At 35.7% G+C, this 23899-nt stretch overlaps 1 protein-coding gene across 12 annotated transcripts in view; it reads left to right on the top strand.

Moving 5' to 3' along the window:
- Positions 1 to 23899, top strand: part of LOC105475836 (probable C-mannosyltransferase DPY19L2) — a 126047-nt gene that overhangs the window by 56000 nt on the left and 46148 nt on the right. For 10 of the 12 annotated variants that reach the window (XR_011622282.1, XM_071095012.1, XM_071095014.1 and 7 more), the window contains 6 exons: positions 783 to 840; positions 3167 to 3258; positions 5941 to 6040; positions 9073 to 9150; positions 9921 to 10007; positions 19038 to 19097. Coding sequence is in view for 11 of the 12 variants with exons in the window: in XM_071095012.1 (XP_070951113.1) it covers positions 783 to 840; positions 3167 to 3258; positions 5941 to 6040; positions 9073 to 9150; positions 9921 to 10007; positions 19038 to 19097 (475 nt within the window). In the remaining variant the exon portion in view is untranslated. The remainder of the gene's footprint in view (positions 1 to 782; positions 841 to 3166; positions 3259 to 5940; positions 6041 to 9072; positions 9151 to 9920; positions 10008 to 19037; positions 19098 to 23899) is intronic. The other 2 variants (XM_071095011.1, XM_071095013.1) reach the window with 2 other exon arrangements.

Below are 23899 nucleotides of genomic sequence, written 5' to 3'. Positions count from 1 at the left end.
CCAAAACAACAACAAGAAAAGAAATGGTTTTTATCTTTCATCTGATTTTTGTATTCTGCATTATTGCTTCTCTGGCACTCAGTAAAGAATATTTGCAGTAGTTTAGACAGTTCTAAGTTAATGCTACATGAAACTGTCAGACTCTTGTCTTCATCTCTCAATCCCTTAAATCCAATTTCAAAAGATAAAAAGTTGCCTTTATTCAGAGTATTCAAAGGATGTGATCTAGACTCTAAAGTGCTAGCTTGTTTCTTAAAAAATATTTTATGTGGCTGGGTGCAGTGGTTCATGCCTGTAATCCCAGCACTTTGGGAGGCCGAGGTGGGTGGATCATGAGGTCAAGAGTTTGAGACCAGCTTGGCCCACGTAGTGACACCCCATCTCTGCTAAAAGTAAAAAAGTTAGCCGGGCATGGTGGCATACGCCTGTAATCCCAGCTACCTGGGAATCTGAGGCAGGAGAATCGTTGGAACCTGGAGGCGGAGGTTGCAGTGAGCCGAGATTTTGCCATTGCACTCTAGCCTGGGCAGCCAAGCAAGACCCCATCTAAAAAAAAAAATCATTTTATGTTCACACGTTATGTATTTTATTTAGAAAGTATTTTAGCTATGATAAATTATAAAATTGAGATTAATTTATATGTACACTTTTTAGAATTGTACATTCAGGATTTAAACATCAACCACATGGGTATGGTTTTGTACTATTATGTTTTAAATATGATTTAAACTATGGTTTTAATTTGATCGTATACTCTTTTTTTTTTTTTTTTTTTTTTACAGTGGGACTCAACTAGGAGGTCTTATTACAGTACTGTGCTTCTTTTTCAACCATGGAGAGGTTTGTTTTCTAGAAAGCAATTTTTAAGAAATAGAAGGGGCTACAGAGGAACAAGGAAATATACTCATCAAAACAATATATAATTGTATATACTACTTATGTTTCCACAATATTTTAAAGACCCTTGTGTTATAAGTTGATATTTTAATCATGTTGATTGAAATGTTTAAATAGCTAGAATTTCAAACATAAAATCTCTTGCCTTATTTTTAGTAAATATATACATGCACATATATTCTGTAGAGAAAAGGAAATAGTATACTTGTTGTGTTGAATCATGTCATGCACATTAGCTGATGTATTCCCACTAAACATTTTTTGTGGGTGGTGGCAGCCTCACCATACAAGTTATGAAATTTAAATTTAGAGAAAGTTAAGTTACTTATCCACATTCCATATTTACTACATGATGAAGCTGGATTTCCCATTCTATGTCTGTCTGCCTCTAAAATCTCACATATATATATTATTTTATATTTTATAAATTATAAAATTATATTTTATAAAAACATATTATGTGTTATATATAACATATATATTCAACTTTTTTATTGTGGTAAGAATCAGTAACATGAGATCTGCCCTCTTAACGGATTTTTAAGTGTACAATACAGTATTAACACAATGCTGTATAGCAGATCTCTAGACTTACTCATCTTGCCTAACTGAAACTTTGTATGCATTGCACTTCCCTTGACAATGAAAGAGGCCTCAGGCCTGACAGCAGGGACACAGTTAAGACACTGCCACCTGCTCCCTCACTTCTTTCTGTTACGTCATGCTGTCTGTTCAGTAATGCAAAATGCTGAATTCAAAATCGACATTAACTTAACGAATTCAGCCCAATGAAACGTAGTCCACCTAAAAAAGAGCTCATAGAAGCTTATTTCAAATACGATGGATTCATTCAACAAAATATTGAGTACATACTATGTCCATGGTCTGTTAGATGCTGAGGATATGACAATGAAAAAGAGAGAGATTCTGACTACTAGCTCTTGGTAGCAAAATATTTAATAGGTATGACACAAGTTACATAGGGTAGAAGTACTTTTTTTTTTTTTTTTTCCAAGATGGAGTCTTGCTCTGTCACCCAGGCTGGAGTGCAGTGGTGTGATCTTGGCTCACTGCAACCTCTGCCTCCCAGATTCAAGCAATTCTCTTGCCTCAGCCTCCTGAGTAGCTGGGATTACAGGCATGTGCCACCACACCCAGCTACATTTTTGTATTTTTACTAGAGATGGGGTTTCACCATGTTGGCCAGGCTGGTCTCAAACTCCTGACCTCATGATCCACGCCCCCTTGGCCTCCCCAAGTACTGGGGATTACAGGCGTGAGCCACCACGCCCAGCCAGGTAGAAGTATCCATTGCTGTTGGGTTAATTTTAAAAAATCAGTTAGATAAAGGAATCATAAAAATTATACATAAAAGTCATGTATATTATTTTAAAGCAAACAAATGCATTGTCATTCAACAATGTGCTGATATAAAGACAAAGCTTTTTCTTTGAGTGTGAGAGACAACGGTTGGTATAAGTTGACTTTCTTATATGTATCATAATTCCTCTTTCAACATTTACAATTTTGATATTTTGGAAGAAGAGCAGTAATTAAGACTCTTGCAAAGTAATAAGAGTTCACATTCTTTCTAGAATTTCAGAGTTTTTGATGGAAATTTTTTCTAATACTCTGACCCATATGTCTTAGAAGTAATTTTAAAGTTTGTATGAAAATTTAATACTTTCATTACGTGCATCACATTTGTAGTTCCCAAATACTTCTAGTTGTTTTTAAAATACATACTTAACCCTTTTTAAGGTACATTTTACAAATTCTGAGGCAATCTTAGCTATTCGAAGTGTGTATTTATATTCATTCAAACTTGTTATGTAGAAACTCTCTTGGTGCTTGCGAATGATCTAGGTGACATTTGTTCAGGTATTTGTCTTGGCATGCGTATATCCCAAAGCCTGGGATGCCAGGATCATATATGCCAGGATCATGCCTTCAGAGCTGGACTGTGGATCTAATTGGTCAGTCACAGAATTCTCACAACTCTTATATGTACAATCTTATTTGTCCCTTGGGTTTCCTTTTGCTGGGTCTGATATATCTGTTGCTGGTTTCTGGACATGGTAGTTAATTGCTCTCTACTTAATGGCCTCATGCGTTAAGAGAGCTTCAAAAACTGAGAAGCTATGCCAGACACTCAGAAATGGGATATAGTGAACTTAGTATTAAAATTACTAAAACAAACTCATCCCTGGTTTTTAAATATGTTTGTTGTAGTAAACATGATGTAAAGTGGGCATTTTGTTGATTTCAGGCCACCCGTGTGATGTGGACACCACCTCTCCGTGAAAGTTTTTCCTATCCATTCCTTGTACTTCAGATGTATATTTTAACTTTGATTCTCAGGTAACTTTGATTTATAAAATGAAGGCAAATAAATTATAATTGAAGTTTCTTAAAATATACTTCAATTCAGCACTTTGGGAAGCCGAGGTGGGCGGATCACTTGAGGTCAGGAGTTCGAGACCAGCCTGGCCAACACGGTGAAGCCCCATCTCTACTAAAATACAAAAATTAGTCAGGCATGGTGGTGTGCACCTGTAATCTCAGCTACTTGGGAGGCTGAGGCAGGAGAATTGCTTGACCTTGGGAGGCGGAGGTTGCAGTGAGCGGAGATTGTGCCACTGCACTCCAGCCTGGGCAACAGAGCAAGACTCCCTCTAAAAAATTGTAAATATATATATACTTCAACCTATGAGGTTGTAATTACCAAGTTTAGACCATTTTTTAGTTATTTTAAAAGTAAATTGAATATAGAGTTAAGAAAATAATTCAAAATTGCTATGTAAAAATGGCTGTCCATTTAAGAGTGTAGGCTGCAGGTTTTAGATAGCTACGTTATGTTTTAATAAACCAAAAGGTATGTGTTTGTGTATAGTTTGCCAAGATTCAAAAGTTTTTGAGAAACAATTACATTTTCTCTTCAAAGTTTAGGTACTCTGACATTGTTTTCTAACCTGTGGTTTTGATGACTGTGCCATGAAAAAAGTGTTCTGTGTGCAAACGAATTTGGGAAATGCGGAGTTAGATGGATAAGGAGTACATATATTCACTTATTTATGAAGGATTTCTGAACAACCAATGTTTCTAACAGGGCAATCAGTTTCATTTCAAATTTTTTTTTAATACACTTTTTTTGTAGGGATTACATTTATAAGCATTTTAGATATTTAAGAGGTCTGAGAAATGAACAAAAAAAACCATAAGTGGTAGAATAGTATAAATAGCCTTATCAGAGAAATAAGTTTGATAGAATACTAATGAGAACTCTCACTGAATGAAATCATGATCACTATCTCCTCCAAACTCCCAGAGGACCCCATTCTTCACCCACTAATCCCTGGCAGATTCTGCCTTATATAAAAATCATTTATTTGTCTTCCTTGTTTTTTAAAACAGTAAATTTATGAATTATCCACACATACACACACATTTTTATTTATTTCTTTAGAGATGAAGTCTTGCTCTGTCACCCAGGCTGGAGTGCAGTGGCACGATCGGCTCACTGCAACCTCTGCTTCCCGGGTTCAAGCGATTCTCCTGCCTCAGCCTCCCAGGTAGCTGGGATTACAGGTGCATGCCACCACCCCCAGCTAATTTTTGTATTTTTGGTAGAGGCAGGGTTTTACCATGTTGTCCATGCTGGTCTCAAACTCCTGACCTCAAGTGATCCACCTGCTTCAGCCTCCCAAAGTGCTGGTATTATAGGTATGAGCCACTGTGCCCAGCCAATTATATGTATTTAAAAGTACTACTGGAAACAGAGACCATGCCATATTTATCTCTTTAACCACAGAACACTACACACGTCCATGCAAATATTTGTGGCACTCAGATAAAGCTAATTGAAGAGTGGTAAATAGTAGTGTACTGGGGTGGCACAAACCTTGAGAATGGAGCAGGCTAACTTCTGATTTCTTACCAACCTGACGAGTATATTCTGGGGTTAAATTTGGATTTAGGAACTTCCTCCTCATTCAGATCTCTATATCTTTGCTCTACACTTTGCCTTCTCTCAAAGATTAGGTGATGGAAGCTGCCCATTCTTCATCACCGCTTGCTATTCATTCCCAGTTTAATTCCTAGGAAGGTGGGTTATATTTTTTTGAAGTGATATCATTCTGGTCAGTCAGGGGTTTCATGGAATAAAATGCTTTAATTAGAACATTTGGGGTTGTATCATTGAGGGCATGTGCTATACTCTGTATCTTAGACAAAAGTAATTTTTGTTTGAAAAATATAAGATTACAAAGTACATAATGAGTATTTTATGATAACAGTAAACAATATGAACATTTAGAATTTTGTTTTTGAAAATTTATATATGATTGTACAAAGATTCATCAAAATCCAATACAGCATTTATAAAAGGAACAGTTACAGTTTTATTATTTAGGTGAAATGTTTGCATTTCTTTTTTCATATCCAAAAGTTAATGTAATTCTCTGTGGTAAAAGATATTGGTTCCCAGTACATCTCAGTAATTGAAATGGACAATTTAAACTTCTACATGCTTCAGCTGAATTCTAGAATCATTTTTTAATTTTTTAAGATTCTTTTTCCTTAAATTTTTCCATAGTTGTTAACTTACTACTTTGCCAGCACTTATATTTCTCTTCAATGTATTTTGAAACATAAAAGTGGTGGTATGTAAAAGTTGTTGCTGCACATACAGGAGAAGCATGTTGAGGTGTGCAGGGGCAGCGCCGCGTCCTATTTTCTGACCTCCTTGCTGGAGTATTAAATTTCTAATGTCATGCATATGTAGAGGAAGATGAGCTTTTGTGTTTAAAATATTCAATGGTAAATTACAATGTTATTTTTAAAACTCTAATTTTGATTGCTTCATGCAAGGCATGAAGTATTTCAATTTCTTTTTAGTATGCTTTAAAAAGTTAACTATATTTTGTTGTATTATAGTAAAGGTAATGGAATAATTTAGATTTTATCATTTTGCAATTAGTCTTTCTTTTTAATGACAGCCTGTTTTTAGGGTGAAACTTATTGATATCAATTCCCTCTATTAAGGACCTCGAGCAATGATAGAAGGCCCTTCATTGCACTCTGTCTTTCCAATGTGGCTTTTATGCTTCCTTGGCAATTTGCTCAGTTTATTCTTTTTACACAGGTAAGATGATTTTTTAAATTAATTTTTATTTTTAAGTTCTGAGGTACATGTGCAGGATGTACAGGTTTGTTACGTAGGTAAATGTATGCCATGGTGGTTTTTGCATCTATCAACCCATCACCTAGGTATTAAGCCCAGCATGCATTAGCTATTTTTCCTAATGCTCTCCCCACCCCATCCCCCGACAGGCCCCAGTGTATGTTGTTCCCCTCACTGTGTCCATGTATTCTCATTGTTCAGCAACCACTTATAAGTGAGAATATATGGTGTTCGGTTTTCTGTTCCTATTGCTGAGAATAATGGCCTCTAGCTCCATCCATGTCCCTGCAAAGGACCTGATCTCGTTCCTTTTTATGGCTGTGTGGTATTCCATGGTGTATATGTGCCACATTTTCTTTATCCAGTCTGTCACTGATGGGCATTTGGGTTAATTCCATGTCTTTGCTATTGTCAGTAGTGCTACAGTGAACCCATGTGTCTTTGTAATAGAATGATTTATATTCCTTTGCGTATATTAATTAAGTTGAATGCAAAATGTACTTGGTTGTTTCCATAGAAATTTTTAAATATGGTTACATTTATGCCCTAAAAGATTTTCAAAATAAGGAATAAAGTTTACTTAAAGGTATGATTTTTATGAAATAATATAATTCCACATTCTTTTATTGTATTGATTAGTTTGACAGATTTTAAGGCTCAACATGTGAAAGAGTTTTTCTATTATTTTTATTCACAAATGCTATTTTTGGTGTTTGAGATAGTATCTGTATATATCTACCTATAGATTTTCCTTTTGTCCTGGTGATCATTCTGGGTGCCAAGCTACACAGCATTCTGAGGGCCAATCATACTCTTCACAGCAGGACGTTCTGCTTCCAATCCAGCTAAATGTTGGCTGTTTTGTCTGTGGAGCAGAATTTTACCTGGCACCATTTCTATGAGCTTTAATCATAAAGCTCATCATTGCTTAAGTGAGCTGAGCACATATCCTATTTCCAAAGCAGCTACGTAACTAGTACCAAGAAACTGAATTGGGAAAGCAGAGAGTAAATGGAGAATTTTGATGAAATTTCATGATACTAAGATTTTCCATCAGAGCTCCTTCCTGCATAACAAATACTGATGATAATAATAATATTCTATATTGGAAGTGAGAAATTCTGCCAAGAAGTCTCATGCTGCCAATAGCCTACAAAGAATGAAATTATAACCCCAGCTCAATTGGTGCTGCATGTTTAAAGTATTCCCTCTGTTTTACTTCATAATAGTTGGCCCCTTTCAGGTTATAACACAGACATTATTCTATGGTTTTCATTATTTGCACATGCCAACAGAGTAGAATCGATTTTTAATGAGCAGCACTTCATTGCAAGCAAATTTATTAATGCAGTGATACTGATGAAACTAAGAAGCTCTTTGGGGCCGGGCACAATGGCTCACACCTGTAATTCTTGCACTTTGGGAGGCTGAGGCGGGTGGATGATGAGATCAGGAGTTCAAGACCAGCCTGGACAAGATGGTGAAACCCCGTCTCTACTAAAAATACAAAAAAATTAGCTGGGCATAGTGGCGGGTGCCTGTAATCTCAGCTACTTGGGAGACTGAGGCAGATAATTACTTGAACCCGGGGGGAGGCGGAGGTTGCAGTGAACCGAGATAGCACCACTGCACTCCAGCCTGAGTGACAGAGCGAGACTCAGTTAAAAAAAGAAGAAGAAGAAGAAGCTATTGGGTAAGTTTGATATCGCTGTAATGATTTTCTAGTCATTCTCTGGATATATACTAGGCTTTTGTTTTTCTTTACTAACGTATATAGTTTTGTTTGTATGTGCGCATTTCATGCTTACAGAGGGATAATTCAATGTTATTTGTTATTTTCTGGGAGTACTTTAAGATTTGATTCTTAATTGTGTTTTTCATAGATTAAGGTTAAACTTAGTTCATTGTGCCACCACATCTGGCTAATTTTTTAATTTTTTGTAGAGATGAGGTAGCACCATCTTGCCCAGGCTGCTCTTGAACTCCTGGGCTCAAGCAGTCCTCCTATCTTGGCCTCCCAAAATCCTGGGATTATAGGCGTGAGACACCATGCCTGACCCATTTTTTTTTTTTAAATGACTTCTGTGCTCTCCTGGAATTTTCAATCCTATCAGTTATTTCCTGGAACATTTGAAGCAAAACTAAGGACATATCTGATTATGCCAGACAAGTGTTTGAGTGATCTCCAAACTAAGAATAGTTTTTATATATTTAAAGGGTTATAGAACAAAAATAGAAAAAGAATATACAAGAGACTGTATGTGACCAACAAAGCATAACATATTCATTATCTGGCCTTTTATATAACAAATGTGCTGGTCCCTGATCTAAATCTTTTGTGGATCTATTTGTTGTGTTAGTGATAGTGTCTTATCTCCATCTATGCTGGGTTATTTTTGATTTGGTGCTGGACATTATACATGAAAAATTGGAGAGGCAGGTCAAAAGCACTAATAAATCTTGAACCACCTTCATGCAATCAGATTGAGATGATCCGTAGATGGGTTTCAGTCTTTCTGAGGGCTGCTTGATTTCTGGTTCACTATTATAGTATGGCCTTTTCAAACTCCAAACTAAAGCACCCTTCTTGGTGCACTCTGACTGCTGAATCTGCTGAAATGCCTGCTTAGCTTGCTGGTCTCCCAACTGCCTCTCAGCTGGCAGGCATCTGCCTCTGTTGAAATTGGCAGATACCTCTGGGAGAAAAGTGGCCCAAAACGTCATGCTCATCGCTATAGATTGCCATCTATCTTTTTAATTCCTCATTTGCTTTGTTAATAATCTGTGGCTTTCATACATATTTTAAAAATATTTTTATTTATATATTTATATTTTTCCTAGCCATTCTAGTTCTTAGTGGGAAGGCTGGTTCAAATTCCTTTGCTTACCATTATTAGAACTGTAGCTCTTCTCTTATATTTACTTTGCCTGTGAATAGTAAAGTGTTAGTTTTCTATACTTTTTATCACTTTTGCTTTTTTATATTATTTCAGATAGCATCATTATTTCCCATGTATGTTGTGGGATACATTAAACCAAGCAAATTTCGGAAGATCATTTATGTGAACATGGTAACTAACATTTTTAATATATATAAGTCAAATATTAAGATAGGTCCTCAGAGTTTATAAAATCGAAGTGATTCTGTTTTATAGGGTACCTCCTCTTTGGTAACATTTAATACATATGCTATTGGTGATACCCAGAAGGAAAACTGGAAATGTATATTATAGATGTCATATTATAACAGATTATAGTTTCAAGTAGACTGTATATGTGTTTTGCTCTCTAAAACTTTATTTTTATGTTTTATTTATTATTATTATTACTGCTTTTAAAACTGCCTTTTCTTTCTCAGACATGAGATTTTTAGCATTTTGCCTGAATATGACACTCTAACTGAAATTTTATATTCTTGCAATTTTGTTTTTGGCTTAGGTCCCAAACATAGCTTCCTTAAAAACATAAAAAGTTAGTAAAGCCTCATAAATAATAGAAGTCCTGAAGTCTAACAAAAATAAGATTAGTAAAACTAGTATTTATAACTAAGTCTTTCTTGGTATATTACTCCATTGATAAAACAATAGAAATCATAGACTTATTTTTCATTGTTCCAAGTAGCAGATGGAGAAAAAGTTAAATTCTGCCAGATAGAGTTTATAGTCTTGAATTTTAATACTTACAATCTAGCAGTGACTTGAAATTCTATTGTCATTTGGCCAAGAGTCATTCATCTTTATGCAAATACATTTGCATTAGAAATGGCTATATACCTACAAAGTATGCATTATGCTGATATATGTAATAACCATAAAATGTATTTTTTTCACTTTTTTTTCAGATTTCAGTTATCCTTAGTTTCATTTTGATGTTTGGAAATTTAATGTGCTTATCTTCTTATTATTCTTCATCTTTGTTAATGACATGGGTAAGTGTTTAGTTCATAAAGCTGGTCTTTTTTAACCTATCAAATAGCATGTTTTCCTGTCTAAAACAGGTATAACAGAATAAATAGACCCTTTCCTGATTATCATTCAACATGACACAGTTCTTCCCAAGCAAACCTTTTTATCTATCTTATCCTTGAAAAATATTATAGTAGGAAGTTTTTCTTTTTAAGACAATGCCCAAGTAAATATTTAAAAATTATCATAAAGTAATAAGACTTACTTTAAACATATCTCATTTTATGATAAAAACGACTTCTTTCTCCTAAGTCACTTGAGGAGGTTAAGTACTCGTTGCAGTGACACTGCCACTGCCCAAAACATTTTTGGAACTCCTCTGAGTTTCCTTCACAGATACGGCACATTCTTTAGAATGTCTTCACTGATGGCAAATCTTTGCCTTTCAAGAGTGGATTTGATTTTTGGAAATGACCAAAATTTTGTGAATGTTTTGTGTGATTGGGCTGGGAAATACAGATCTTGCTCAAACGATGGTGTGACAGTAAAGTCATAAGACCAATTGTTTTGCACCTAAAACTAAATTATTTCTGAAGGCAGTTTAGAAAGTGTAGTTCCAAACTACTTTGAGCAATAGCAAGACAATTAGAATAAGTGTGTAGTCTGCTCACAGGAACTATATGGAATGACACTCATTTGGATATGTGTTTGGAAGGGTGGTTTAGTGAATCAGTTCTATTACATTGTAGTCATATTTCTGATATCTGTAAGCCAGAACCTAGAATATTCTCCTCTACCTCCCATCGCCACACTGATCAGAAATGATACCAACTTTCTGATATCTATAAGCCAGAACCTAGAATATTCTCCTGTACCTCCCATCTCCACACTGATCAGAAATGGTACCAACTACAGTAACGCCAAAATACAGCACTTTTCCATGTATGGTGCAGTGGTTTAATCTTTTGGGATTGCCCTTATGTTTTAACATTTTTGCTTTCCATATCCTTTTTCCTTCATAGTAATTAATCCCTCCTCTTTCTCTCCCCCCAAAAAATGCTCTTTCTTTCCAACTGTTTCACCATTACAGAGTAGAGGACTCCTAATAGTGTGCTCATCTACCTCTTTTAATGAAAACTTTTTTATTTTGAAATGTAGTACAGATAAAAACTGCATAAAGCAAATGTTTTGTGTGCTGACTTAGTGCTGGCTAATACTGATGAGTACAATCTCCCCTCAGTGTCTGCAGGGATTGATTCCAGGACACCCCCATCCCCTGTGGATACTAAAATCTGCAGATGTTCAAGTTTCTTATATAAAATGGTGTGCTATTTACATATAACCTATGCACATCTTCCTATATACTTTAAATCATCTCTGGATTACTTATAATGTCTAATGCAATAGAAATACTATGCAAATAGTTGTATACTGTATGATTGTTTTTTCGTTTGTACTTCTTAAATTGTATTATTATTATTATTTCAAATATTTTCTATCTGCTGTTGGTTGAATCTGTAGCGATTGAACTCATGGATGTGGAGGGCTGACTGTGTTATGTATTATGTGGCCAACATTCTTAAACTACCATTATATCAAAATTATAACTTTCTAAGCAAGTGTAGAAGCCCTCCATGTGACCCGTCCCAAAGCACTCCCTTGTACTGCCCTAAAACCATAATGACTGTCTTGATTGCTATGATAGTAACTTTCCAGCATTCCTTTATGGTTTCATCACTTAAGTTTCTCTTTTTAGCTACAAGTTTCCTGAATGTCTGCCTGGTTTTATCCTCATGAAATTTATTTGTTGAAGAACCAGAGTCATAGAACATGTGGAGGATTTCATGGTCCAGATTTTGCTTTTTGAGTTCTTGTGGTGTAGCTAAGCATGTTCCTTTGTCTCATGGTATAGCTTAATATATTAGAAACTGGATCTGAAACTTGGATTGCTTCAGGCTTGATCACTTTGGCAAGTCTATAGTGTTGTTCTTTCATTAAAAGGCATGTAATGTCTCTCTTTATGGTACTAGACTTCAGTGCCTTATGATGGATCTGTTAATTCAACAGGGATTGCAAAGTGGTCACATTCTAATCCGTCATCTAGAGTTCATTTAGGAAAAGTTAAGTAAGTGTTGATTTACCTCTTTATTTGCAAGTTTTACAAATAATGAACTGGTTCCCTGTCATCTTCCAAATGTGGGCTCTTTGGGCTGTGTATGTGTGTGTTTAAGTTTCATTAGGAACATAGGGATTTAAACATTTTTTAAGTATTTCAAGTTAATTGAAATTATTATCTTTACTCATTCTCAGACTGTTTCTTTGTTGACCAGGGGAGCCTCTTTAGGGTTCTCCTGAGTTCTCTGACGTGACCCTGGTGGTCTGATAGCAGCATACTTGTGTCATGTATGACAGGTTCTTCCAGGTCTCTCTTGTGGACTCCTGCCCAAACCCTGGAGGAAGCCATTCCTGCAAGACACCCTCCTCGCCTTCACTGGGGAAATGGTGTTTTAAGACCGCAGTCTGGGACCCAAGGATACTCACTGCTACTGAGTAGGTCATTGTTTCTAGGCCTTCTTAGTGGACAGAGGTAGGAAATATCATAGGGTGCAGGCTCTCTCTCTTTCTTTAAAAATCTACCATGAAAACGTGTGTGTGTGCATGTGTGTGTGTGCATGCATTTATGGTAAACTAGCTCACAAGTTCTGATGGATATTTCCAAATCAAATTCAAGAATATAGGGTTTTTACTTAACTCTTTTTTGTTTGTTTCTCTTGGGTCTCAAGAAGCCAGGGGATGATAGAATATCACATATCCAGTTGCCTTCTCCCAAAGTGTATGCATGAGAATTGCTATACTGCACCACGCACATGATTATGAGAAATAAAGTTTTTTTTGCATATCCTTCTTTCATTCTCTTCACCCATTTTTAAACTAATTCTGTATCTATATTGTCAGAACATGGAGTATTGCATACTATACTTTCTGCCTTATCAACCTTATTTCGTGTTTTTATGTGAACAAATATGCATTTATTTATCAGCAATCTTTATGTCGTTATCTCCTAGTTATCTTGGTTATTTTAGTCTTGTTCTACAAGACAGTTTGTTCAATTCTGATGTGTTTGTCACAGTTTGTTTTGTCACCTTTTACTTGAAAGTGAGGTTGGCTCTATGTAAAATTCTTGTCTCTTTCATTTTTACTTTTTCTTTCTTTTCTTTTTTCTTTTTCTTTTTCTTTTTTTTTTTTTTTTTTTGAGATGGAGTTTTGCTCTTATTGCTCAGGCTGGAGTGCAATGGTGCCATCTTGGCTCACTGCAACCTCCAACTCCTGGGTTCAAGCAATTCTCCTGCCTCAGCCTCCCGAGTAGCTGGGATTACAGGTGCCCGCCACCATGCCCAGCTAATTTTTGTATTTTTAGTAGAGATGGGGTTTCACCATGTTGGCCAGGCTGGTCTCGAACTCCTGACCTCAGATGATCCGCCCTCCTCTGCCTCCCAAAGTGCTGGGATTACAGGTGTGAGCCACCACAACTGGCAGTCTCTTTTATTTTTTTGCGTTGAGTACTTGTTTTACTTCTGTTCAGAACGGTTGCTGTTAAAAGTGTTATAAGTTTTGATATGTTATAAACGTATCACTTTCTCTTGAATACTTTTTATCTTATTTTTTTTATTCCTAAAAGTTTCTTCTCTTCACCTTTCTTTTTTTTTTTTTTTTGAGACAGAGTCTCGCACTGTTGCCCAGGCTGGAGTGCAGTGGCGGGATCTCAGCTCACTGCAAGCTCCGCCTCCCGGGTTTACGCCATTCTCCTGCCTCAGCCTCCCGAGTAGCTGGGACTACAGACGCCCGCCACCTCGCCCGGCTACTTTTTGTATTTTTTTGGTAGAGATGGGGTTTCACCGTGTTAGCCAGGATGGTCTCGACCTCCTGACCTCGTGATCCGCCCGTCTCAGCCTCCAAAAGTGCTGGGATTACAGGCTTGAGCCACCACGCCCGGCTATCATCTCTTCACCTTTTATAGCTCTTAAGGCATTATTATTAATTTCCTCATATTCCTTCTACTTTAATTTTTATGTCTGAAATTATTGTTTTATTTCAAATTCTTTGATTTCTGTCAGCTCATTTCTCAGTTTTTCTAATTTTGATTTGTGTCATTCTTTCACATATTTTAGTATTTTTAAATGTCTTGTTTTAAATGGCTCATTTTGAAATGTAAGTTTTGTTTAATTATGCAGTCTTTCATCCTTAAGTAACGGTGTTAGCCATAGGATTTTTCAGAGAAGCCCTTTATCAGGTTGAAGGAGTTCCCTTCTGTTCAGTTTGCTGAGTTTTTTCAAAAATGAATTTTGAAGATATGATATAATCATATAGTTTCTCTTTTCTGTTTTGTTAATGTGCTGCATTATATTGGTTGATTTGCAAATGTTATAGCATCTTTGCATTCCTTGAATCGACCTCACTTTGGTCATGCTGTATTATTATTTTTTGTTGGATATAGCTTTCTAAAATTGTGTTTATAATTTTTGCACCTAAGTTCATGACAATAATTGGTTCATAGTTTTCTATGATGTCTTTGTCTTTTTTGGTTACATGGCAATGCTGGCCTCATAAAATGAGTTAGGAAGTGTTCTCTCTTCTCCAGTTTTCTGAAGAATTTGTGTAAAATCATTATGATCTCGTCTCTAAATATTTGGTAGAATTTACCAGTGAAACCATTTAGAATTTTCTTTGTAGGAATGTTTTTAACTACAAGTTCCATTTCATTAATAAGATATAAGGCTATTCGTGTTACCCATTTCCTCTTGAGTGAACTTTGGTTGTATCTTTCAAGGAATTTTTAAATTTTATTTATGATGTCAAATTTATTGACAAAGGCATAATGTTTTCTTTCTTTTATGTATCTATAGTATCTGTAGTGATAGTTCCTCTTTCATTCCTGGTATTAGATGTTTGTGTTCTATTTTTTTTTCTCTGATCAGTCTGGTTAGAGGTATATCAATTTTATTAATTTTCTCAAGGAACCAGCTTTTGGTTTCATTGATTTGCTCTACTGTTTTTGTTTTCTGTTTCATTGATTTCTACTCAATCTTTATTACCTCATTTCTTCTGCTTACTTTGGGTTTTGCTCTCCTTTTCTAGTTTTTTTTTTTTTTAAGGTATAAATCTAGGTCATTGACTTGAGACCTTTCTTGTTTGTTTTTTTTTTAAACACAGGTGTTTAGTGCTATAAACTTTTCTCCAAGCACTGCTTTATCAGCATCCCACATATTTTGATAAAGTGCATTTTTAAATTTGTTTCATGTTATTGTCACACATTTTACTGAAACATGTGATATAGAAATCTCAATGACTTTTTGTTTTTATTTAAACAGTAAATTACCTTATAAAAGTATTTAAAAATTTTAAAACGTTATATATTTACCCCGTAGTTACATTTTCAGTGCCTTTTACTTGTGTACAGCCAGATTGACCTACTGTATTCCTGCTGTCTGAAAGACCTCCTTTAACATTTCTTTTAGTGCAAATCACCTGGTCATGAAGTCTTTATTTTGCCTTCATTTTTGAAAGGTATGTTTCCTGGGCGTAGAATTTCAGGTTAACAGCAATTTTCTTTAAGAATTTAAGAGATGCTGCTTGACTTGTCCTATTGTTTGCATTTTTTCCTTATGAAATCTGTTGACATCCCTGCGCTTTCGTCTGTAAATAATATGTTACTTCTCTAGCTGTTCCCAGCTAGAGATAAGATTTTGCGTTTAACACTGATTTTGAGCAGTTTGTTTATATAATGTGCCTTACTATAACTTTCTTTATGTTTCTTGTATTTAGGATTCGTTGAAATTCTTAGATCTTTAGGTTTACAATTTTTATCAAATTTGGAAAAATTTTGGCCATTATTTCTTCAAATATTTTTCTGCCTCCCCACCTCACTTTCATTTAGGGACTCTCATTACATGCATATTGAGCTGCTTGAAATTGTTCAGTGGTTCATGGAGACTTTGTTTATTTTTGTTCTTTATTTAATTTTGCATAGTTACTATTGCTGTGTCTTCAAGAGTTCATTAGTTGTTTTTCTGCAGTATCTAACCTGTTGTTAATCACATCCAGTGTATTTCTCATTTAAGTCATTGTAGTTTTCATATCTAAAAGTTCATTTTGGATCTTTGAAGTATTTTGTGTCTCTAGTTAAATGTTCTGTCTCTGTTACCACTTCTTCACCATGTGTAATACAGTTATAGTAACTGCCTCAGTGCCTCCACCTGTGAATTCTGTCTGTGTCAGTTTCAATTAATTTTTTCTTCTCCTCATATTGGGGTTGTGTTTTCTTGAGTGTTTGCATGCTTGGCAATGTTTACTTGGATGCCAGGCTTTGTGAATTTTACCTTGTTAGCTGCTGGGTATTTTCTTATTCCTAGAGATATTCTCGAGCTTTTTTCTGTGATGCAGTTAAGCCACTTGAACATAGGCTGATCTTTCCGGGCCTTGCTTTTAAGATTTGTTAGCTGGAATTAAATTACTGGTTAGTTTATGGCTAATATTACTGGACTCGGAAGCAAACTCTTCCATGTAGACTACCTGATGTGCCCTTTGGCTGCACCATTTTATATTCCCACCAACAATGCATAAGCATTCCAATTTTTCTACATTTTTGCCCAGACTTGTTACTTCTGGTTTTGTTTTGGTTTGGTTTGTCTTATAATGGCCATCCTAACAGGTTTGAGGTGGTATCTCATTGTGGTTTTGATTTACATTTCCGTGATGATTAGTGATGTTGAACATCATTTTAAATACCTGTTGGACATTTGTATTGATTCTTTTGGGAAATGTTTATTCAAGTTCTTTGCTCATTTTTAATAGAAATATTTGTGTGTGATTTCTTTCTGCTATAGTCATCAGAGATACTGGCCTGTAGTTTTCTTGTAGTATCTTTTTCTGGATTTGGTATCAGAGTAGTGCTGGCCTCATAAAATGTGTATAGAAGTGTTCTCTTCAGTTTTTTGGAAGAGCTTGAGAAGGATTGGTATGAATTCTTATTTAAATGTTTCATAGAATTCTTCAGTGAAGCCATCTGGTTTGAGGTTTTCCTTTGTTGAGAAAATTATTTATTTATTTATTTATTTTAATAATCTTATTATTATAGGTCTCTTGAGTTTTTTTGTGTGTTTTCATAAGTTACTCTTGGTAGGTTGTATGTTTCTAGAAATTTATTTCTTATAAATTATCTAATTTGTTGGCATATAATTGTTCATAGTTGTCTCTATAATCTATTTTGCTTGGTATTTTAGTTTTTTAGGGTGAGAAAGTAAATGTGGTTCCTGTTATACAAACTTGGACAGAAGCAGAAGTTTCATTCTGATTGATTTTAGTTACTTTGGGTGAAACATTACCATGTTTCAATGAGGAAGAAATATATATATATAATTATACTCAGAAAATATTCCCCACTATTCCTTCCAGCCCATTCTCTCCACCTTACTTTTCACCTGTTACTGCCTATTCCCTGTAGGTAAGAAATCTCATTTGTTTTCTGGTTGACCCATTTAGTTGGGCTTTTTTGAGTACTAATAAATGTTACATGCATATTTTTTACATCTCCTCTTCTTATATTAAAGATAGTCTTTTGCACTTTTTTTTTTTTCATTTAACAACCTATCCTGGATATCAGTTCATAGAGATTTTCCTAATTCTTTCTGGTGGTTTCCTAGTATTCTACTGTGGATTTACTGTCATTCAGTCACTCTTCTATGTCTGGGCATTTAGGTTGTTTCCTAAATTTTGCATTTACAAACAATGTTGCAATGAATAATCTGATACATTTATATTTTCCTATTGGAAGTTTAGTAATCCTAGCTCACTTTCGGAATTTCTACACCAGCTAAATGATACAAAATTTGAATCCAAATCTAAATAATATGCAAGTCCAAGAATTCAGTTTCTCATGAGAGCACTGTTTTCACCCCAAACCTGGGAATAAACAAATAACCTATCAACTTGTAGAGATGGTAGGTGAAGTATTCTTAGGCACTGTGTGTCTTAGTCAGTTTGGGCTGTTATAACAAAAGTACCACAGACAGGATGGCTTAAACAACAGGAATTTATTTCTCACGGCTCTGGAGGCTGAGCAGTTCAAAATCGAGGTGCCAGCTGATTTGGTTCTTGGTGAAAGCCCTTTTGGTGGTTTGCAGACAGAAGCCTTTTTGCTGTGTCCTCACATGGTAGAGAGAGACATCAACTCTCTAGTCTTGTAATACGGGCACCCTAATCCCATTTATGAGGGTTTCACCCTCATGACTCAATTACTTCCCAGAGACCCACCCTCCAAACACCATCACAAGGGGGATTATAAAGATTCAGTCTATGAATTTGAGGTGGACACAAATTCTCAGTCCATAGCACTGCAGGTATAGTTTTTGAAGACCCTAGCTTTATGTGTTAGTCTCAATTCCAACTTCTTACCTTGCATAGACCGAAGTCCTCTTCTGCTGCCCTCCCCTTACAATACAAGCCTGTAGTTGTAACCTTATTCTACAGGCCTTTATAAAGACTGCCAGGGGTGGTGGTTATCTGCTAATTAATATTGTATTTTTTAAAATTCACCTTTTTTCTAGCATCACAACTTCCTTCTCTTTCACATCAGTAAATATTTTTTAAACATGTTTAAATATTTTATTTGGCAGTTTGGAGAGGAAGGATTTTCATGTTAGTTTAGTTCATTAATGTTGCTGGATAACTCACATACAGACTTGCATGGATGCTGTCATATGCTTATATACCATTTACCTTTGTAGAGGAATTATCCTGCAGAAAACGGCCAGGGTATCTACGTGAGGAAATAACTTGATTCAAGAGGCAGCTTTTTGACACCCAAACCATTTAACTCTCACCTCAAGGAAATTTGCCATGTCCAAAATTTGAAAAATAAACAGTTAAGGAGGAAAATGGCTGGTGATAGCTGAGATGGAACAGGGTGGCTATGTAATTTTTGAAATGTACCGTTTATACAAAATGTAAATGTTAGTTGAATTTAATTGTTTCATTTTCCCTTATGTGCATTTTAGGCAATAATTCTAAAGAGAAATAAAATTAAAAAACTGGGAGTATCTGAACTCAACTTTTGGGTAAGATTCAATGTTTTTAATGCAGTTTATTTAAATTCTACTTTTTATTTCTATAAACTGAACACAGTTAATAATCTTTAAAATGGTAATGATTTATAGCCAATAAATAGCTACTGACTTAAAAATAGCTACTATCTAAGGTAGATAGATACATAAGGAAATAGTCCTTAGCAAGGACTAGAAATCATTTTCAAGAAGTTAGCACACGTATTTCACAACTCACTTCCAGGCCACTCTTCCTTTATGTTTCATCCTGCTATATCCATACAGCCTTGCTTTTTAAAATTGGTTTGTCTTGCATTTCTCTCTTTAGCTTCAATTAACCTTCCCTTCAAAATAACTCAAGTTTGTAGTTTCTTTCCAGCTTTCTCCTTTTCTTTCCTCTGCATCTATCCATCATCTATCTCTCTTTCCTTCTGCTTCCAACTTTAGACTCTATTACTTTTGTCCTTTTAACATTTTCCTTACAGTCTCCCAGCCCCTTCTAATTTGAGCTCAGCCACTACCTAATTTTTGTTTGGCTTCTTTCCAAATATGCAGATGGATGGCCCATATTATCTCCATGGTTTCCTAGTAAAGTAAGTTATTAGGCAGGTAGTGCAACTCCTAAATTCTCTTAATATGAGACAGACGATATTCTTTTTCTCTGGTCTGTGATGTACTTCTATTAAAATATAAACCCTGGGCCACACACAGTGGCTCACGCCTGTAGTCACAAGCACTTTAGGAAGCCAATGTGGACAGAGAGCTTCAGCCCAGGAGTTTGAGACCAGCCTGGGCAACATGGCAAAATCCCGTCTCTACAAAAAATAGAAAAACTAGTTGGGCATGGTGGCATGAGCCTGTGATCCCAACTACTCAGGAGGCTGAGGTGGGAGGATTGCTTGAGCCCAGGAAGATTACAGTGAGCCACGATCATCCCACTGCCCTGGGTGACAGAAGAAATGAACTGTATGTTTATATGTTATATATTGAGAGGATAAATTTGGAAATGTTGCAAGTTGAGGAGGTAGGGAAAGTTTCTACCTATAATACAAGAGAACAAAATGAAAGGAGTTGCTATTTTCTCCTTGTTGGAGGCATTCTCCCATCCTTTATGGTGAAAATATAGAAAGATTTGTCCTCTAAGTTGTTGAATGAATGACATGATGTTTTTTTGTCTTTTATTATTCTTTGTTGGTTCTACCAATTTGACTCTTTACCCAGGCCACTTGTCCTTAGGCCTGCAGGCTTTGTAGAAATTCACATATCGACATTACGCTTGTAATATATAATTCTTTCACTTCAGAAAAATTGAGCAATTTAGTAACTCAAAAGAAGGTCAGAATTTCAGTTGCAAACTATTGAAAAATGACAATAAATAGAAGAGTGTCCATAAACATCAAAAAAATTCTGCCAAGGCTGCACTCAAAGGAACATTTGCTGTCTTCATTTTCAACAACATTTTCAGGAGTAGACTGGAAAGAACATGAATTGACTAAGTTTTAAATTCAGGAATATCAAAGAAACAAAAAATCTAGGTAGGGAAAAGTTGAGATTTAACCAAATGTTCAGCTTTTTAAGCCTCCCTAGGTATTATTTTCTGTTTTTAGCTCTGTATATCTTTGGCAAAGATAAGTATTTATTACACACAACCTGAACAAGGTATTTTTAGATCTAAGTGATTCACTTTAGAGTTTAACGTCAATAGAAGCAAATTAACTGTTTAATGGGAGACTCCAGTTTTTGGTGGCAAGGTAATTATTGAATTGAACTCATGCTGAAATTTACAAAGGGGAACTTTGTGTGTGCCATGAGGCATGAGAATCATTACAAGAAGGGAAATGGAACCTCCAAGATAATCTAAAGCTCAGTACTCAGGCCAGATAAGGATAGTATGAGAAAGGATATTCTTACTCATGAACATAGATTCAAAATTTCACCTCGATTAAAAATATTTCATACACACAAAAGTGTAGAAGATTAGTAGCTCAAGAACAGCCATTTATATGATAAAGATAATCCATTTGTGATAAAACTGGCTTATTCTAGGAATCCAAAGATGTTTCTGGAAAATCCAAAAATATAAGTTATCATACTAATAGATTAAAAGAGAAAAATGTCTTATGATCATCCCATTAGATGCAGAAAATAAAATTCATAAAATTGAACATCCATTTATAATGAAAACATGTAACACAATACAAATAACAGTTTTCTTAACTCAGTAAAATTCTTCAGCAGTCACTAATCTTACCAATAATAAGGTATTTAGAGTGTTCTATTTAAAATCAAGATAAAGATAAATATGCTTTTTCACATTTTATTAAAGTCCAAACTAGCCTAGTGTAATGCAAGAAAAGTAAATAATAGGAAAAGGAAAGGAACAAAAAGAAGGAAAATTTATTATAGTATCAATATTTACCTAGAAAGAATAAAATTATTGACAAATTATTAGGAATTAGAAGAATTCAATACCATGGTTAGATTTAAGTTTAATATTAAAAAATCAGTTGCATTTCTATTCTTTGGCAACAAACAGAAAATATATTTTTTAAAACTATGCCTTATGTATTAGGAAGAAAAATGCATAGGATCTGAATGAAACTAACAAAATACATATAGTATTTGTATGGAAATTTATTTTAAAAATTCTAAGACATAAATAGAAAAATAAAACACATTTATGTGTGTGAAGGTTCATGTAATGCAGTTCTCCCCAGCTGATGTTCAGATTCAAAGCAATTTCAGCCAGATTGGCTTGCAGGTCACTGTTCACTAAATGATGCTGGAATAGCCTATATGAGAAAAACCGTATGTTATACACAAATATCAGTTCCAGGCCTAGCCATTTTGAATGTTCCTAAGCTGGATGTCTTTTTGACATGTCTTTATAAATTTATCATGCTCCAGGCTTTTCTTGATTTTCCTTGTGCTAGCCTTGGAATCAGCCATTTTTTCCAAGGAGCCCTGGTTCCTTTTAGAGGAGAATGGTATTTGGAAACCAAGACCTGAGTGGTATGTGCACTCATTACTACCAGTGTGTCCTTGTTTCTAGGCCCTTTCACTGCACATATGTGCACGTGTGTGTGTATGAAATCATGATTTCATAACTATAGCTCCAATCCCAGCCCAATGCTATAGAAAGGCAGCCTAGTTAGGTACCTCAGAACTCCCAGAAAAACACCACAGGCTGCCATCTCCTGAAACTCCATCCAGTGGCAGAAGACACTCAGAAAGAGGGTCCAGGGAAATGCTCTCCATCCTGTGGGTCTGGTGTCTACTGTTCCCTCCAGGGAGGCTGCCCATGCAGGTAGCAGCAGCAGGGATCTAATAGGTGCCCTGCTTGGACTAGGCAGCCCAGGAAAGAGCCCTCTGCCCTCTGCCCTCTGCCGACCCCCTACCCCACAATCCTGATGTCTGTACCTTCCACCTCATGGCAACAGGACTTGGGAAGTACATTCTTCCTGCGTCGGCAGCATTATTTGGGGCGGAGACAGAGTACCAGGGCACCAGATGAATCAAGCTGACCAGAATAGCACTAGCACTGCAAAGGCTCTGAACACTAAACGTCATTGTAACTATAGCACACAGAAGTAGGCCAGGACTTGCGTGATAAACCTAAAAACAAAGTGACTCTCTGCTGAAACAGAAATTTAAAATAGGATCCACAGTCTCTAACATAATATAAAAAGTGTACTGGACACAATAGAAAAACCACTTATCATAGCAAGAATGGAGAAAATAGCAAACTTGAATGAGAAAAGACAATCAACAGATGTCAACACTGAGATGAATAGGATGTGGGGATTATTTGACAAAGGTTTTAAAGCAGTCTCATAAAAACACTTCAGTGAGCAGTTTTAAATACTCTGGAAGGGAATGAAAAGGCTATAAAATCTCACTAAAGAATTGTGTGTTTTTTTTTAAAGAACAACTTGGTGATTATAGAACTGGAAAATACAATAACTGAAATTAAAATTCAGTAAATGGACTTGGTAGTGGAGTGAATTTTACAGAGGAAGCAATCAGTGCTCTTGAAGATAGAACAATAGAAATCTCCCAATGTAAATTGAGAGAAAATCACAGGAAAAAGGATAGAGCCTCCGGGACCTATGGTGTAGTAACGAAAGATCTAATATTTGTATCATCAAAATTCCAAAGGAATGGAAAAAGAGAGTGGGGCTGAATAGTATTTTTACAAGTAATCGCTAAAAACTCCCCAAATTTGGTGAAAGACACACCTGCAGAGTGAAGACACTGAGCGATTCCCAAGTAAGACAAACCCAGAGAAATCCATGCCAAGATACACTATAAGTTAACTTTTAAAACTAAAAGAAAAAAAATCTTGAAAGCAGGTATGGAGAAATGACACATCACCTACAGGGCAAAACTGACTTGAATTGTAGCAGACTTCTCATGTGAAACTAGGGAGGCCAGAAGGTTGTGGCAGAACATTTGTCAAGGTGAATTACATATCCAGTGGATGTTTCCTTTAGGAATGAAGGGGAAATAGACATTCTCCAATCAAGGAAAATTAAGATAATTTGTGGCTAGCAGAGAACCTTAAAGAATGGTTAATTGAAATTCTTTTGTCAGGTTTGTTGAAGATCAGATGGTTGTAGATACGTGGTTTTATTTGTGAGTTCTCTATTCTGTTCCTTTGGTCTATGTGCCTGTTTTTGTACCAGGACCATGCTGTTTTGGTTACTGTAGCCTTGTAATATAGTTTGAAGTCTGGTAGCCTGAGGCCTCCAGCTTTGTTCTTTTTTTTTTTTTTTTTTTTTTGAGACGGAGTCTCGCTCTGTTGCCCAGGCTGGAGT

The sequence above is a fragment of the Macaca nemestrina genome, chromosome 4, assembly GCF_043159975.1.
Source record: "Macaca nemestrina isolate mMacNem1 chromosome 4, mMacNem.hap1, whole genome shotgun sequence".
In the NCBI taxonomy this organism is placed as follows: domain Eukaryota; kingdom Metazoa; phylum Chordata; class Mammalia; order Primates; family Cercopithecidae; genus Macaca; species Macaca nemestrina.
Note: the sequence above shows the minus strand (reverse complement) of the source record. Positions and strands in the feature narration are given on the sequence as shown.